Consider the following 18,912-nt stretch of genomic DNA (forward strand, 5'->3'; position numbering starts at 1 on the left):
GCATTGTTCTAATGGTGAAAGCAATTTCACTGGTGCCATTTATAGAGTCATAATTTTTCTTTGATTCATTAAATTTTTTTTAAAAAGGAAATAGAATCCAACAAAGTAGCGTCGTCCTTGCGCTTCTATTTTATAGCAGGAATGTCGAGGGTCCAGGAAGCACATGTAACATCTTCAAGAGTTGCTTTAATCGCAAATGAGTTCCTCCCCGGAGACTGTTGATTCCTCAGGCCCTTTTTGAAGCCACATCAGAGGAAATTGGTGGGGGTGCTCTACCGCTACAAGCAGGGACTCTGAAGACTTCACAACACTGACACACAGTTTATCTATATCAAAGGCATTTCCAATTTTGAGAACAGAAAAAAAAGAAGAAGAAAAAAAAAAGAAAGTTGCTCGGAAGTTTTTTTTGCTTGAAGTAGAGGCTAAGCTACCTGGCACGATTGCTGAGCAGTGATTATTATCAACACACACTCTTATCACTGTTTTTACATCTATTATTCAGCTTGTTGCGATAAGATAAAGCGATTAATGTGGCTACACTACAAGAGTCATAGAGTCAATTGAGCTTTTCAGGGTTAGTGAGCAGAAAACCTCCATCTCGCCTAAACTTCTTTACCAGCTGTTTTAACTCTCGGTCCCTCTACGCTATATCATATTCTAGCGTGTCATATCTCTTCTTGCTGTTCCCGGCATAGACACTTGTAAATATTCAATGGCGTTTCACAGAACAAGATCTCTCTCGCCACTGCTGTCACCATCTGCGAGAGAGGGAAAGAGTAGACGGATGGAAAAAGGGCAGATTTCACCACCCCCGCCGCCACCACCTCTTTCACTGACACACAAGCTTAGACACCAGACCGTCAAGGCACGCCGCAATGTGTCCCTTTGTTCGCGCGGGAGTAATCAAAGCTTCTGTCCATCAGTTCAATATGACAATAGTGATCAACTAATGCCCTGAGTGGTCTTTTGTATTGGTTTGTGTTGTGGAGGTAGCACACACCAACATCAAAAACTGAAAAACGCCTCTTTGCTTTTTCACACTCATCACCTCTGTTTCTTATTTTTATGCTGACCCTCTGACCGACCCTGTCAGCTGAACTTCTGCTTCCTGCCATAAATGCTTACTTTGCTCCCCTGCTGCAGACGAGCGTTGCAACACATTTCACATGCAGATCTGCAAAAAAATATTCAAAAGTATGACAGCACTGCCAAGCACTGTGATAGTGATGTTACTGAGAGCAGCAAGAGGAGACATATATTTTCACCTGCACTGGGATCAAGTGTTTATGTCAGTGCATATAGACATACATTACTTTAGAATGTCCTATCATTACAAAATGATTCAGTTCTTTTTGGTGTAACACTCCCATACTCATGGTCTGTATGGAGAAGTGACCTTGTACACCAGGACACTGGGGCATCACCAGGTAAATAGCTGGCACTGGATAAGAGGCACATCACATGGTCTAGCTGCCATTGCCCTGACTGTCTATCACCAGCCTGCTGCCACTGTTATTACTCAACACCATCTGTACAACATGGTAACCGATCTCTCAGCTATTATCTAGCAGTGAACAATGGAAGCCCTTACAAATGGGGGTCTTGGCATTATAGGGAGCAGCTGGACAGATGTCGCTCTGTGTTTCTGCTGAGCCTGTTGGTATGCAGTGTCCTCCACAGCCTGCAGTCTGTCACTTTAACGGCTAAACACGGGAAGGCGAGCGCTAAGAGAACTCTGGGAAATGCATGTTATACATATACAGGGAGTGCAGAATTATTAGGCAAGTTGTATTTTTGAGGAATAATTTTATTATTGAACAACAACCATGTTCTCAATGAACCCAAAAAACTCATTAATATCAAAGCTGAATGTTTTTGGAAGTAGTTTTTAGTTTGTTTTTAGTTTTAGCTATTTTAGGGGGATATCTGTGTGTGCAGGTGACTATTACTGTGCATAATTAGTAGGCAACTTAACAAAAAACAAATATATACCCATTTCAATTATTTATTTTTACCAGTGACACCAATATAACATCTCCACATTCACAAATATACATTTCTGACATTCAAAAACAAAACAAAAACAAATCAGCGACCAATATAGCCACCTTTCTTTGCAAGGACACTCAAAAGCCTGCCATCCATGGATTCTGTCAGTGTTTTGATCTGTTCACCATCAACATTGCGTGCAGCAGCAACCACAGCCTCCCAGACACTGTTCAGAGAGGTGTACTGTTTGCCCTCCTTGTAAATCTCACATTTGATGATGGACCACAGGTTCTCAATGGGGTTCAGATCAGGTGAACAAGGAGGCCATGTCATTAGTTTTTCTTCTTTTATACCCTTTCTTGCCAGCCACACTGTGGAGTACTTGGACGCGTGTGATGGAGCATTGTCCTGCATGAAAATCATGTTTTTCTTGAAGGATGCAGACTTCTTCCTGTACCACTGCTTGAAGAAGGTGTCTTCCAGAAACTGGCAGTAGGACTGGGAGTTGAGCTTGACTCCATCCTCAACCCGAAAAGGCCCCACAAGCTCATCTTTGATGATACCAGCCCAAACCAGTACTCCACCTCCACCTTGCTGGCGTCTGAGTCGGACTGGAGCTCTCTGCCCTTTACCAATCCAGCCACGGGCCCATCCATCTGGCCCATCAAGACTCACTCTTATTTCATCAGTCCATAAAACCTTAGAAAAATCAGTCTTGAGATATTTCTTGGCCCAGTCTTGACGTTTCAGCTTGTGTGTCTTGTTCAGTGGTGGTCGTCTTTCAGCCTTTCTTACCTTGGCCATGTCTCTGAGTATTGCACCCCTTGTGCTTTTGGGCACTCCAGTGATGTTGCAGCTCTGAAATATGGCCAAACTGGTGGCAAGTGTTATCTTGGCAGCTGCACGCTTGACTTTTCTCAGTTCATGGGCAGTTATTTTGCGCCTTAGTTTTTCCACACGCTTCTTGCGACCCTGTTGACTATTTTGAATGAAACGCTTGATTGTTCGATGATCACGCTTCAGAAGCTTTGCAATTTTGAGACTGCTGCATCCCTCTGCAAGATATCTCACTATTTTTGACTTTTCTGAGCCTGTCAAGTCCTTCTTTTGACCCATTTTGCCAAAGGAAAGGAAGTTGCCTAATAATTATGCACACCTGATATAGGGTGTTGATGCCATTAGACCACACCCCTTCTCATTACAGAGATGCACATCACCTAATATGCTTAATTGGTAGTAGGCTTTCAAGCCTATACAGCTTGGAGTAAGACAACATGCATGAAGAGGATGATGTGGACAAAATACTCATTTGCCTAATAATTCTGCACTCCCTGTATACATGTACACTGATATGGCCTCCTGTTGTGCATTGACCTGCCCGGCGATGGTGTACATCTTTAGTTCATTACACACTTACAGATTATTGCCAAATGTAAATCTATAGTGTTGTGCGCTACATCATGTGGAAGATTACATATTGGGAATGATGCAGGAACATTGAGGCTAGGCATGGTATTTTATGAGCAAAAAATAAATAAATTCAAAAACAGTCGCCAACTTAGAAAAGTTACCTGTTTTATTTAATTCAAATTATTTTAATCAAAATATTAAAATACAGGTCAGGTCTAATTTGAATGTCAATATTAAGCTTGAAAGGACACTCCTGTATTAAATATTATACCTATATAAAGTCTACGCCTTAGAAATAACACATTATTATTTATTTATTTTTAAAGATGATGTGTTATGCTTTTTCTGAAATGTTTTTCCTTTATATAAGGTGGGGTGACTGTGGCTCAGGATGTAGACCAGGTCAGAAATTAATCGTGAAGGTTGGGAGTTTGATTCCCTGCTCCCATGCATGCCAAAGGCAATGTGAGTTGAGTGTGTGTGCAAATGGGTGAATGAGACATAAAGAAAGCACTTTTAATGCTCAAATTGAGTAGAAACTTGCTATACAAGAACCAGTAAATTTACCAATGTTACAATGGTACATGCTCACATTAAACATGGTCAAAATTTAATTAATGACACTGAATGTGTAAGCAAGATAGAGGTGGGCAGATCGATTCAAATATCGATAGTATCAATACCAATGCTAATATTGCTAGTATCGGATCGATACTACGAGATGATAGGATTGATGCTTTGTTTCTATCGTCTAAGTTAGCTGCCTTTATAGGTTGAAGTACTAGTACTTGCACTGGTATCAACATCAGCAAATCAGAAGAATGTTGGCTTAAAAGCAAGGAACTAAGAAATGGCTCTTTCAGACAAAGGATGAACTGGAGGTTTACACCAAACCTCGTGCAAAATAAAATAAGGATTGTTTTCAACTGCAATCCAAGAATAAAAATATAAAATTTTAAAATGATCATATTTAGCTGATTATTTGAAAACAAGCCTGCTGTCAGTACCCCTGCTCTATTCTGTCTTTCAAGACTGCAGTCTTTGTATTGTCCTAGTGTAAAATGGCTCTCTCTGTGTATGTATTTCGTATTAGTTAACCTTTATTTCAACACTGACATGACTCACAGATGAAACTAATCAGCACCTCTCATGCTCACTTCCCATCTGTCTTGGCTGCTGTATGTGTATTTATGCATATCTCAGCATTTTATGAACCATGATTGTGTTCAGACAGTCCCAAGAAACACAAAAAAATAATTTGCTAACCACTTTGTCCTCCTGTTGCAATTCCATGAGAGCAGGAATGCAGCAGAAAGAAATAAAGAGGGGAGACAGATTAGAGGGGAGAGGGGGCAGGAAAGATGGGGGAGAGAGAGAGAGAGATTGTGAGTGGCATTAGTAGGTCCTCGTAGCACTGTCACATACTCGATCAGCACATTTTTGAACGTCATCAAATAAAAACACACATTTAAAAGGCCTAAAAGCTTTAGCATAGTCTTGTACAGTGGTTAGCTGGGCATCGAAGTGCCACATTATACGAGAGCAGTCATCGGGCTCCTCTATGAGATAAGAAAAAGGAGGGACAGCTCCCTCGAGTGGTCAAATGGAAGAGCTGTACGTTAACGTGTAAACGTCTATAGCTGTGAATGAACACATCAGAGAAAGAAGAATTATAAACGAAGGCATGTGACTGGAGTACACGATCATGATCTGAAAAACATTAGTTGCCATTAGAGACACTGCTGGCTCAATCGCCGTGACTATGATTTTACAGCAAACTTTCATAACCTTGTATTAAATACAAACATATGAAAAACAAAACAAAAAAACCCACATTGCCTGGGTGGGGCATCAGCACATGTGGGAGTGTGTGTCTTTAATACCAACCACGGCATTACCTTATTTGACCGCAGAGACACTCGTCCTCCGCACCGAGCACAGAATTTCGTTTGGCAATATGAACAGAGGTGGCCACAGCCATCGGCAAACTTGGTTTTGTGGCAGATCCCGCAGGTTGGGGCTTCGCTCTTCTGGTCCTGACCCTGCTTTGTCTCCTCCCCCATCTTCTTAACCTGGTCCTTATATGACTCAAACTGCTGGTGCAATTTTCTGCAAGCAAATGGGAAGGGCAGAGGTTAATAAAAAAAAAGGAGATACGGATTGGTGACCAATTAAAAAATTGAACATCGGTATATCATTGATTTTTTTTTACTCATACAGCCTTTTTTTGTACTCCAGAAGTGCTATGTCTTATTCAGGATGAGTGGGAAAAAATGCTACAAACAAACTATTATTATGGATTAGATAAGTCTGAATGATCAATCTTGACATAGAGTATATATAACAAAGGCCGTAAGTATCGCACTGTTAGAGTGTCCAGTGCACACTTGTGGCAGTGTGGGAGACTCGTTTCACACTGGAATTATCCTTGTTGGATGACTCGTGGCTTGAGTCCTTTTCTCCAAATCACACTTCCACAAAAAGCTTCTGCTGTCAGCTGACTAAGTGATATACCCTCAGACGTATGCAGTGTGTTAGATTTTGAAAGGAAAAGCAGACGCCATGACCTCAGTAGCTTCAAAGCTGAGCTCCTCCTTTGATATCGCGCTTCGCCTAAAACACGGTGGGGGTGGGTATCAAATTTGCTTTGCAACTTTAAGAACATCACTTAATTCCACTTTCTCAGGTTCCATTGCGTTTAATGAATCATTTGCACCTGTGTTTCTATATCAGGACCGTTGTAAGGTGAGACCGAGCACACCTCGGAGCCATACTGTTAGATAATCATCTTCCAGATACACACAGTTATTACTGCTCTGGTGTATTATGCTCAGGCAATCATTTGTCATTGCTACTGCCTCTATTGTGTTACTCCTTGTGTCCTATAGATGGCCTCCTACTGGTACATTACATCTGATCTTATACAGTGGCTGCTTAACTCCTAACAAGTCCTCAGAGGCTCCTAAAAAAGCACGGGCTCTTCACATGCATTTTGTATGACACATGTCAATTGAGCGTCTCCTTGGAAACTAAACACTGGGCTGACTTCATAATATGGCGATTAGAATTGGTTTCAGCCCACATATCCCCTGCAACATTCATTAGCGCTTGTGAATTATTGAGCAGAGCTATCCTTTTACCACATACAGCTCTGCATTTGAGATAAACGTGTTTCCTTTGCTCACAACTAGACCTTTAGAGCCCAAACGTAAGGTCCACACACGCCACTTCGAGTCTATGTGTGGGTGTGTGGTAATGTGCACAAGTAACTGTGCCATCTGAACATTAGATCGAGTGCCACAGGCATGCCCCACGTTGTACCCACCGAGGGATTAAAGGGCTAATTGTGTCAGAGCCTTTTGTGTTTACCAGCAGAGATTAGTGTGTACCCTTGTTTAACAGATCCCACCAAATCTCATTTACTGACAGAGGGGCTGATAACAGATTGATCAAGAATATGATACAAGAGGTAAAGACTAGTCTCCCAGGATAAAGGAAATAAGAGTACAAACAATTGTGTTTTTTCTCACTTATCTCCCCTTACAGTCAAGCATTTAGAGAAATATGCGCCAGACAAGGTCACTTACACAGACCACTTCTAACAGTCACTCAAACCTTTTTGGTGGGACAAAAAAAGAGTTGCTGATGCAAATCTGTCACTAAAACAGATAACACATAGCAAGAATAACCTGTTTAAGCAGGGTAAAGCGTATACTGCATACAAAGTCAAGGTCATAAAGAGTAATGCAACTTTCATAAGTTTGCCTCTCTACACCAGAACAGTGAAGACATTTAGCTTTAAACCAAGAGTTATCCAAAATATAGCATTATCTGTTATGACTTACAGTTGATTAATGACCTGTTTCATTGCCAGGTGTGCAATCGTGTTCAGGGCAGATTAAGGAGAGTAAAGTTCTATGTGGTCCAAAGATGCGGCAATTCAATTGAACAAGGTCACTGTAAGGTGTAAAAAACAAGCAGTCCTAGGAGAGGCCAGGTCAGCATTCTGGTACGTTCCTTGGAAACAAGGAATGGACTGAGGAGACTAAGTAACATCAAGAAACAAGATAAGTTAAGAGCAATTAAAATTTATGTGATAGCCAATACAAAGAGTCTGTAACCTGCTGTGAGCCCAACTGAGCATGTGTTGTATTTACTTAACACAAAACTAAAGCCAAACTAGCAGTAACTGATGGTGGCTGTAAAACAGACTTCAGAGTCCATCACTGCAAATGACTTGCATCCAAGTATTAAAGATATTTTAGATGGTAGTAATTATATTTGTCAAATAACTTTGAACCTTTAAAAACTGGAATCACTATGTCTAGACTTGGTGGTAACTAACAACTTGTAAATGCAATATTATGATTCCTTAAATCAAAGCTGAAAGTCTATACTTTAATTAGAAGTTGATAACTTTAGTCAAAATCAAATACAGTGGTGTAGAAGGGAACAATTAGGAGTTTACTGTCAGTGTCCAAATGCATCTTGCTGTATAAATGAAATATCCCAAAAGTAAAGAGACAACTATCCCAGACTAATCAAATGCAGGAAATAAGTTACTGAGTAAAACAGAATAAATGTACAGTCAGAGTGGAATCCCATGGCAGCCAACAGCTGGTACACAGTACCCATTCTTGCTTATCCAGTCAGACTCGGTCAAATATAGGTGATGCTGCTGACGAGTAATCATACGCTACTCATTGTCCCATCCCAAGCTAGCGTGTCGGAGCTCTCTTACCTCTCTGCCACACCAGAGCAGCTATAAGCAGCCGTAACACGAAACTCTCGCTTGGACGTATGACAGAGTCTGCATATCAACACCAAGCCTGAGCTACAAGCTCTCTACAGGGCTTGGGATTCCTCTTTTGTCACACACCACTGGAGCTGAATCCTAACTTCCTGGTGTCTTTATTATGCCATGCTGACCCTAAAACATCAGCAGCGAGTCTATTAATTGATTTATTGATTACTGATTAATTGATTGATTTCTACAAGATGAAGCAACTTACTGGGTGCAAATCAGATTGTCCAAATATGGTAAATAGTAAATGGCCTGTATTTATATAGCGCTTTTCTAGTCCCTAAGGACCCCAAAGCGCTTTACATATCCAGTCATCCACCCATTCACACACACATTCACACACTGGTGATGGTAAGCTACATTGTAGCCACAGCCACCCTGGGGCGCACTGACAGAGGCGAGGCTGCCGGACACTGGCGCCACCAGGCCCTCTGACCACCACCAGTAGGCAACAGGTGAAGTGTCTTGCCCAAGGACACAACGACCGAGACTGTCCAAGCTGGGGCTCGAACCGGCAACCTTCCGATTACAAGGCGAACTCCCAACTCTTGAGCCACGATCGCCCCACAATTCTGTCTTGAGTTTGACTTTAAACTCTAGTTTAATTGCTTTATTGGCAGAAGAAGAATTGAGCTGACAAGTCTGCAGTGTCAGATTTTCACAAACTTTGTTACAGCTAAATAATCTAGACAGCAGTCCCACTACGTGCAGCATACAAACTCTGCTTTGGTTTGTTTTTTATTCATTTCAATAGCATGCTTGATACTCTGGTATGCAAGCTAATTGCACACAGCAATGTTTATCACATTGTTGTGTGGTTGCTGCTTCTGACAGTAAGTCTTATAAGAACCCTTATAAGAAGCTGTCATCCCTGTTGGACAACGTCTCCCACCCCATGCAGCAGACTGTGACAGCACTGAGCAGCTCCTTCAGTGGGAGACTGCGGCACCCACGGTGTGGGACGGAGAGATTTCGCAGGTCTTTCCTCCTCACTGCTGTCAGACTCCACAACAAAGACTTTAACTGAACAAACACACACATCCACACATGTGCAATAACACTAAGTGCAATAATCTTTTCTGGCATCGTTGTATTTTTACTCAGTTGTATATAGCATTCGTATTCTATTTTTATCTTATTGTATATTTTTATTCTATTTTATTCTACTGTATATAGTATATTATTTTATTCTATTCTGTACAGCTGTGTACTGTATTTATTCTTATTGTATTCTAATTTTTGCGTCATAACTTTTGCACTGTCCACTTCCTGCTGTGACAAAACAAATTTCCCACGTGTGGGACTAATAAAGGTTATCTTATCTTATCTTATCTTATCTTAACCCATGGTTGAAACTTTGATGACATCTCCCTGGTCAAACATCTCGCTGTACAACTGCAAAAATAAAACCACAGACAGACCATTTTGATGCTGTGTCCAAATAGAATAGAACATATATGTCTAACAACTGTCTAATCTGTTGAATGGTAAACTTAAGGCATCAGACTGTTTCTATTGCCCCTCTGGCCCATTGTCACGATTATCAACCCAAACTTTTTTCTTGTGTGATGAGCACACAACCCTGATATCATCAGTTTGAGTCTTCACTAATCAATAAAGACATACCAGAAATGGTAGAAAACATTTCTTGAACACAAACATTCTCTTGCTGGAAAGTTTAAAAATGACGTCCAGCCAATGTTGAAGAAGTACTTTGAGCCGTCATCGCGGTAACATCTGCCACGTCAGTTCAGCTTTCATTTGGGAACTTATTTGACCGTCAACAAAAAAACGTCAGCTGATGGTTATTCAACATTAAAATGTTTGTTGGGAGCACTACCACCACATCATATAAAGTAGCAAAGCTTTGTTCAAGCTAAAACAAGCAAAATGCTCCAGAAGGCACACAGATGATATTTTTTGCTGTATATCAGTATATTATATTACGAATATTATTTCTTGCACATTAACACTCATTGATTTAAGTGTAAAACTGTGATTATTGCCTTGGTGTCATACTTAATAAGCTGAAACAGTGTGGAAGGACGTAGAGATCTACACTGTTTCAGCCATCAGGAGGAGGATCCATTAGCAAGGTAATGCTAGCTAGCAGCAGTTAACACCATCATATTTTTTACAGGCAGTAAAGTCACATTTGTGGGGATGTTTGGTGGTTACGTTTTCTACAAATGTTATCTTCATTTATTATCACCTTCATAGAAGAAATTAACATGAGTGCTGAGAATCTCAATAGTTTGCAAATGTTCACAAAATGCACTAGCTAGCATGACAATAGTGATAAACAATTCAAAAGATTTCAACTGAGTACACCACATGTCCCTGTACCCTATTGAAATTCAGAGAAATGAGTAATAAGTCTGAATTCTACAATGTTAAACAATCTGAATTTAGACACGGAGCAACTATCTCAACCTCCCAACTTTGACCTTATCGTAGTTTGGTGGAGCTAGCAGCTGTGAAACTGGTTTCCTGCTCTATATTCTATTCCTCATAAAAACAAATCAAGCTAGCTAAAATGTTTATCTGTGTGGTTGTTAATGAAAGATTCAATTTTAACAGGAATTTAATAAGTGATGGATTTTGGTAGGGAAAGATGTAATAATTATTATAAAATAACCTTAAAGTAAACAATGATTTATACAGGATTTAGTATTAGAGTCCTGATCAAAGATTAAGAATACACCGACATATATTATAAGACTAACTCCGCTCTCTGTCTTCTTGATCAGTGACCTGTTACAGCCAATAAATATGTCATTTATTAAAGTTAAATTCATTGTGGCACAACACTTCCACAGCACCCCTCGCCTATGTGCTTAAACCAGCAAACTGAGAAATTTCTAATCATTGTCTCACATCAACCAATGGCCAAACAACCTGTGAATCCAGCTGCTCGGTTCACCCACCACTATATGTCGGTTCCTGCTGGGAGAAGATCAAAAAGGGGTCTGTACTTTTACTTACGCATTTTGCTCTGGCTCCTTGTCATTTGGGGACTTTTGCTGGGGCTGAAGAACGTTATTTACCAGCTCAGTGATCCCACTAAAGGGAAACCACCTGTTCAAATAAGCAAAGTGTGACTGGAACATCGCAATGAGTCATCATGTGAGAAAACAATCTGTTCAGAAAGGGGGCTTTTAGGAAGCAGGCTGGTTCTTAAGTAGTGGGAAAATAGCAGGGACATTCACTATAACCAGAGCAGAGAGGAGGAGGAGGCCGGGACACGGGCAGAGCAGCGATTAGTGGAACACTGACAACCAGACACAGTGTCAGAAATACAGAGAGAAAGATAAAGAAGGAAAGATGACTCAGACAGACCTATATTTGAGGGAAGGACAGAAAAGCAGGAAAGCTCTGCAGCCAATGGAAATGAGAGCTGCAGTAAATGTCACTTATAGCAGCTTTTTGGTGCAGTGGGGGTCAGGTTGTCTGACTGGTTAGCCCTGCAGGTAGATCTAATCACAATGCAGCTATAGTACAGAATAGCAGGACAGGCGGCTCTACTCCACACTAGCAGTTGAACTACTAGACTACCCAGCCAACCAGAGTGCAGATGATACACTGAATGAAGATGAACAGCCAGTTAGATATCAGGAACAAGGGAAAGATTCTGGGGACCTAGCTGCAAAAAAGCTGGAAGAAAGGAGAAGCCGATGTCATTGATGTCATGGAAGTCAGCTGTTTAGTGCACAGCACAAAATTCAACGACCTGATTCACTCATTGAGAAATTATTCATTAAAACGGGCCACTCTTTTCCAAGACATTAATGACTTTTTGTTATTAAACTCCCAGACAAAGAGGAGAAAGCCACATGAAGCACGCAGCATCGACTGACAGGAAGAAGTGTCAAAGCCTAGAGCACACTGGGTAATGCAGTTTACTTACTGTGCCGGCTGAGGCTTTGGTTCTTCTTTGATCCTAAAACATAAAAAAATAAAAAGTGTGCGCAGCTCAGTGCATATCAAACAGAAAGAGATGAGGAAAACAATAAAAGATGGGGAGAAAAAAATAAACAATGAGGATGTCATTAAAGATGGGTGTGACATAAATAATTATCCCGCTCTAACAAGAACAATATTTAAAAAATATATTACAGATGATGATTTCATGAAAACAACAATTTAGCTGTGAAAATGGTAATAAAGTAAACAAGAAAACTCACAGGAAGATTTTAAAAATGACGTAATGTAAATAAGTGACGCAGATAACACTTAAATTAAAAATGACCGCTTCATGTGAGTAACACCCTCTTTCATACTGAATCTTCTGCCGTGGACAAACATTCAATTTGATGCTGTGGCTATCTCAAATCCAAATCCGCCTCCCTATTGCACAAAGAGCTTCACTAAGGTGGATCTATAAGTGATAAGACCCCCACCATCATCAACAGCATCAGCTCATCAATTTCCAGAAACACTGGAAAAGATCAACAAACACAAGCTAAAAGTAACCACCAGGGAGTGCGGTCCAGCTGTGTGACACTTGAGCACTGCCTTCAATTACTTGCTGACCAGCACTGTGAGGCAAGGTTGGAAGTAGTAACTAATTCTGTGTAAACATTAGCTACACCAAGTCATCAGCGAGGTTTAACCTACACTGAAAGTTCACAAGGTGTAGTTTGTGGTCTGAAAATCTATAACTAACTAACAAGATTCAGTGGGGAAAAATAACTCATATGGTGTCACAGTATGAGTATTGATATTATTAGAACCTGACCGACCTACTGGTGGGGCCAATGCATTGGCTGATATTACCTATTTACAGATATATCTGTATGTACAATGGCCAATAAATGAAAACAAAACAAACAAAAACAAAACACCTTCAACCACATTATGAGTGTTGATGTTGCAGCTCTCCTGATGCCAACATGTGTTTGGAATCCAACGAAAACATAACAACCAGCTGATTCGAGCAGAGCTAGGCAGAAGATTTAATCATCCATAATTGTAGTGACATTAAAAGAGAAAAATCAGCCAGTATGTCAGATTTTTAAATTGCCTCATATTGCTATCGGTATCGTTCTTAAAAATTCTGCTGTCCACATATTGAAATATCCTGAACTATTGAACCCTAAATTGCCCCTGATGCAGCCACTGAAGTGTGTGTCTGATAGAACTTTATACGTAGTAGTACATTAACCATGTAACACAGTTATCATGTTATTTTATTATTTCCCAGACTTCGGGATAAATAACATATAGCTTCGCAACTTCCAGAAAGTTCTTCACTGGAACTACAATATATAAAAGACATAGTCTCAGTGCAAAAAGTTTACAGCGTGTTCTCTGGATTTTCTAGAGTAATTGCAGATTTAAGTGCTATGAGCACGCACCAACAAAATTCAATTTACCTTGCACTGATGTAGTGGAAGAAATCCTCTTATAACTAAGAAAATAAAACCAAACCGTTGCAGAATGCTACGGGAGGGATTTGATTTGTTTTTGGTGTATTCAGCCTTGAAAATAAATTATAAAATGAAGCAGCTTATAATACATGTTTGTGTGGAGCTTTGAAGAAGTCAGCTAGGGGACAAACTGCTGCCATGTCAGCTGATAATTCTAATGAGGTATTTATCAGGCCTACAGTTTGCGTTGGTAGAACTGATACATAGAAATGATCATTTAAATAACTTACTATCAGAACAACTGTACATAAAGTACAGTATATACACTTACTTTGTTGATTAGGCCTGTTTAGCCGAAGCAACTGTCTAATGAGTCCATCACGGTGTAGGAACTCACTGCATTTAAATATGTAGACAGGAAGAACTGCTGAAGTTCAAACTAAAGAAAGTCGAATTAAGTGACTTGAAATTGGCGTTGCTGTTGGTGGCAGATGGGCAGAATTCCAGAATTTGATGATTTGCTGGGAAGCAGCAGCTTTTCTAGGGTTTACAAGGAATCAAATGCAGCATTCGACATGAAAATGCCTCACTGATGAGGGAGAACAATGGTCTGCGTGGTTCAAACACAGATAGAAAGGCAGCTCTAACTTCAACGAGTATTACAACCAAGGCATGAACAACAGCATCTGGAAAACTTTGGGCACATCCAAATTACTGTAAAAACGCTGAATCATTTTGAAACTTTATTTGCTCGGTCTGCTACATATTCAATAACATATTCAGTAGTAGTATATAATACATCATGCTTTTGCAGGTGGTTACAGTTTAACCAGAGCGTCTTGTAAATAAGGGTGGGTATGCGTAGTTTCTTGAACATGACAATAAGCATGGCCTCGACAATAACGATCTGAATCCAGCAGAGCAACTTTTGGAAGTGGTGCAAGTGGAGATCATGTAATGAAGGTGCTGCCCAAAAATCTGCCAGTATCAATATCATGCCAATCTATTCTGAAGGGGTGCAACTCAATACTAGCATCCATCAGGGCATTCATTTTCTTATCCAACAGGGTCATGAGGGGAGGCTGGAGCCCATCCCAGCTGTCACGGGAAGAGAGGTGGGGTATGCCCTGAACATGTTGTTAGTTTACTATAAGACCAGTAACACTGAGACAAAGAACTGTTCACTCTTACATCCAAACCCACAGCCAATTTAGAATTGCCAATTAACCTAATGAGCATGTCAATCTGTATGTTTAAACAATGCAGATTCAATATCAACTTATTTCCATTACTGAAATCAAAGCAAGAAGCCAGAACTTTTTTTGTCCTGCAGCATATAACATGCATCCCCTCTAATGACCACAGGAGCTCAGAAACAGGACAAATATAGGAGTAACAGCTTGCATACGCAGCATCCCTTAACACGCATTCTCTTCAAATGACGCGCATCTCATATAGTGATATCTCTAGAAGTTCAAAATACGTGCAACCAGGACAAAACACCAAATTTACACCGACACAGACACAAACAGCAAGCACCGTGTGACCGTCTTGTGTCTGTACACCATCTATCAGTGGCGCTGCAAGCTCAGCTGCTGTCGCATGGTTTAGGAGCAAATGTCACTTAAAGCAAAACACAGACATCTGCAGCTGAGAATCACACACCAGACCTCCGCACACCTGATCGCCGCTTATTCTAGTGAGCTGCCGGCTTTATATAGCCGTGTGAAATGGAATGTGTTAATTGGATTTTGTCTGATTCTGACCATCACAGCAACAGTAGCTAATTTGTTGTGTGTGACTGGTCTGATTCCTACATGTAGTGCTGCAAATAATGATTAGTTTCATTACTGGTTCACCTATTTTTTTTTTTTTAATGTATTGCTAATAAAATGACCAGGACCTAAGGCAATATGCCCATATAACTATTTTTGTCCAAATCCCAAAAACATTTAGATTACATGCATCCAGTTTTTGTCTGCTTCATCCCATCATCCCAGCTGTCATAGGGCAAGAGGCAAGTTGCCCAGGTATTAGTCGCCAGTCCATTGCAGGGCTAGCACATAGACATGAGCATTCATGCTCTCACCTACGGCCAATTTAGATTGACCACTTAACCTAACATGCATGTCTTTGGACAGTGGCAGAAAGCCAGAATAACTGGGGAGAGCATGCAAGCCCTACACAGATGCTGGCTAATGGATTCAAACCCAGGATCTTCTTGCTTCAAAGCAAGGCTGCCCACCTTCAAGTTTAACGTGTTAAATAACCTCTGAAACAGTCCCAACTAAAAATAGTAGCCGTAACCCTTACTTTACCCCTTATTAGTGGCAGCCCATAGAAGCCTAGTAATGACACATTAAGCCTGTTAAGCCATATTTGAGAATACCCCATCATTTTAACATCCCATACTTCACATACATACTCAAACTGCCAAAAAGATGCTGAGGCTAAAGCAGAGTCACACAGAGCATCAGAACGGAGCACTGAAGCCTCACAACAGTCTGGTTTAGCGAGAGGTAGAGCACAGCAAAAGTGAGAGATCTGTCCATCTGATCTGTGTCGGACGGGTGAGAGAACACACGAGAAAAGATATAGTCCTGTGTACCCATCAGTCTCGCTGCTCTGTTTTCCGATGAGCCAGTCCATATTTATCCTCTCGCTGTGTTCTCCCGATGACCTGCAGCGCCGTTCCTTATTGATCCCATCAGCACCGTCTCTGTGGTCGCATTACAAGCCTCATATTTATCTGATCGAGCCTGCTGCCTGCCTGCCTGCCTGCCTGGACAGCTGCCGGGCGCTGTGTGTGTGTGTGTGTGTGTGTGTGTGTGTGTGTGTGTGTGTGTGTGTGTGTGTGTGTGAGTGTGTGTGTGTGAGTGAGAGAGAGAGAGAGAGAGAGAGAGAGAGAGAGAGAGAGCGCATCTGACTATGCATTTATGCACACCATATCAACATGTGTGCGTGTGTGTGTGTGTGAGTGAGTGCTCTGTGTATTATTTGACATGGGGCAGTGAAATGAGTGAGTGTAAAATGTCACAAGTGACGTATTCGGGATCCTGGCTGCTGCGGAGGCCTCCAGGCCAGATGCAGTCTCCTGTTTTCTGTCTGTTTAACCTGCTCTCTGCAATCACATGAGACCATCGCAAGACATAAAAGACAGATGAAAGACACAAATGGTTCAGAGTTTAGAGTAAGTTTGTGCGGGAGTTTTAAAAAGTCACATCCTGCTGTTATCTTTACTCTTATTTGCTCCTGGATTTCAGTTTCCGCTTTTTCTCAGTGGCTTTGAGTCACAATGACTGATGCTGCACTGCTCTCTAGTGGACAGATGTGCTGCATAAGCTTCTAAGAGATAACTTTCTTTTTCCAGAAAACAGCAACACATAGAACTAGCAGCCATCCACAGAGGTGCTGGATCCCTGTCTAGTTACAAATTACTGAATGTGTATCCAGATTGGGGCATGGGGCAGTGCCCATCTTGCCTGATGCTCCCAGATCGTTAATCTTAAAATGCCAAAACCACTGACAGCGAGTGTGGATGTGACCAATGATGGACTCTAACAGAGTACATTTACTCTAGTGCTTTACTGAATTGCAGTCTGAATGTATATGAACTTTAATATTTCTTGTTTTACTGCTTTCTGCTTCTACTTTTTTTTTTTTTTTTTTACTTTTTTACTTTTTCAGCATATTTTACCATTCTTTATTATTAAATAAAAAGCTGCCTGGCAGAATATAAAACACGCATTAATTTCTCAGTAATATAACACATATGACTCAGAAAGGGGCCATTGTGTCTTGTTTTGATGCTAAAACTTTTACTTAGGCAAAGCATTGAAATTCTTGTTTCAGAAAACACCTAAAACTTTTCAGGCTCTGCATTGTCACTTTTCATCTATATTAAGCCACAGGGCTGCACAGCGCAGAAACTGTTTTCTGCACTCTGCACTTGGTCTCCTCCGTGCCACAACACTTTCAAAGATCTTGTAAACACCCTTCAATAAAAGCCAGACAATCAGCTGAAGGAGTTAGCTCTGAAACAATTACAGCCTGACCAGTGGAGTACTGATATTTTTGTGTTTATTTCGTGCTTCCAATAGTGTAGTGGTTAACAGATTTACTTGGCAAGCAAAAGGTTGCTTATTTAATTCCAGCTGGAACACAAATCTCCTTTATGTCTGGAAGGGGATCCGTGTGTCAAGGGAGCAGCTGAAAGTAGCTTTACTGACATTTGGTGAAATTATGACATATCAGATGATATTTGTTTCCCTTCAGATACAGTAAACATGGGATTTCTCCAACATTTTTTATGTGTAGCTCTTTATTTACTTGTTTACGCCCGATTTCACTCGATCAGTTTTTATGCTTGTGGCATCCCAAACGCGGAAGTTCAAAAATGCCCTCTTGTGGACAAAGTATGCAACATCAAGACTTATAACGTGGATAGATCCACAAACAGCTAATAAATGTGGCAGGCTCTAGAAACAATTAGCTGATTATTATTATTATTATTATTATTATTTTGTCTTTTAGCTCCTTTTTTATTTAATGAATCACTGCAAAATAAATGTATTTGTGTTGTGGACAAAAATAGTCATGTATTGGCTCTGTGAGGTCATTCAAAAATATTACCAAAGATGATAACTACTACAGACCTACTGAAGCCAAACAAATAGATTCTCTTTGAATTTTATAAGTACACTTGAAAGAAGTTTTCATTTCATTGTGTGAGATTTTTCTAATTCTTTACTGTCAGCTAAGTGTATAAGTAGCTGATGAGTTTGGACTTGTTGCTGTGAATTACTTTTATGTTTTAAAAAAGAGATCTATACAGGAAATGATGAACACGCTTTTAACACCAGCCACAGCAAAAAGGATGCAAATTGGCACTTTATAAGAAGGATACTGTTGTAGAAAAAAAAAGCTGCATCAGCTTCATTCTAAATCTGACTCATAGGGAGGTGAGATCCTTGAGAGATCTGGGTTGATGCATCTCTGATGTACCAGAGAGAGGAGTCTAACACGCATAGCTAGACCTCGACTTAAACAGTGCAATCTTCAAACTGCTGCTCCTGTGTCACAGCTGTGTTAAGACAAAATTACTGATACGACGGCTGCGTAACAAGCCCTGAATCAGCACTGGACAATGCAGTAACAACTTGCACCACAGCAGGTTCACCAACAGCTAATGTGCATGCAACAAAGAAACAGAAACCAGGAAACAAGCAGGACCCGAATGGCACACTATTTAACTAACCTTAATCGATATTTCCACACAGCCCAGTCTAAGTTGCCATGAGAAAGTATTTTTAAAAAACAAGGAAACAAGACCAGTAGAAG

General features: G+C 40.6%; 1 protein-coding gene across 4 annotated transcripts in view; it reads right to left on the bottom strand.

The window, feature by feature from the left end:
* rims2a (regulating synaptic membrane exocytosis 2a) overlaps nucleotides 1-18,912 on the bottom strand; it is a 163,296-nt gene that overhangs the window by 127,410 nt on the left and 16,974 nt on the right. For all 4 annotated transcript variants that reach the window (XM_085366164.1, XM_085366167.1, XM_085366165.1 and 1 more), the window contains exons 2-5: nucleotides 12,111-12,143; nucleotides 11,189-11,281; nucleotides 5,298-5,508; nucleotides 4,666-4,677 (exon numbers count right to left, since the gene is read on the bottom strand). In XM_085366164.1, coding sequence (XP_085222290.1) covers nucleotides 4,666-4,677; nucleotides 5,298-5,508; nucleotides 11,189-11,281; nucleotides 12,111-12,143 — 349 coding nt within the window. The remainder of the gene's footprint in view (nucleotides 1-4,665; nucleotides 4,678-5,297; nucleotides 5,509-11,188; nucleotides 11,282-12,110; nucleotides 12,144-18,912) is intronic.

This window comes from Diplotaxodon limnothrissa, linkage group LG11 (assembly GCF_057381915.1).
Source record: "Diplotaxodon limnothrissa isolate DT_005_m linkage group LG11, D_limnothrissa_male_GT1.1, whole genome shotgun sequence".
Taxonomy (NCBI): Eukaryota; Metazoa; Chordata; class Actinopteri; order Cichliformes; family Cichlidae; genus Diplotaxodon; species Diplotaxodon limnothrissa.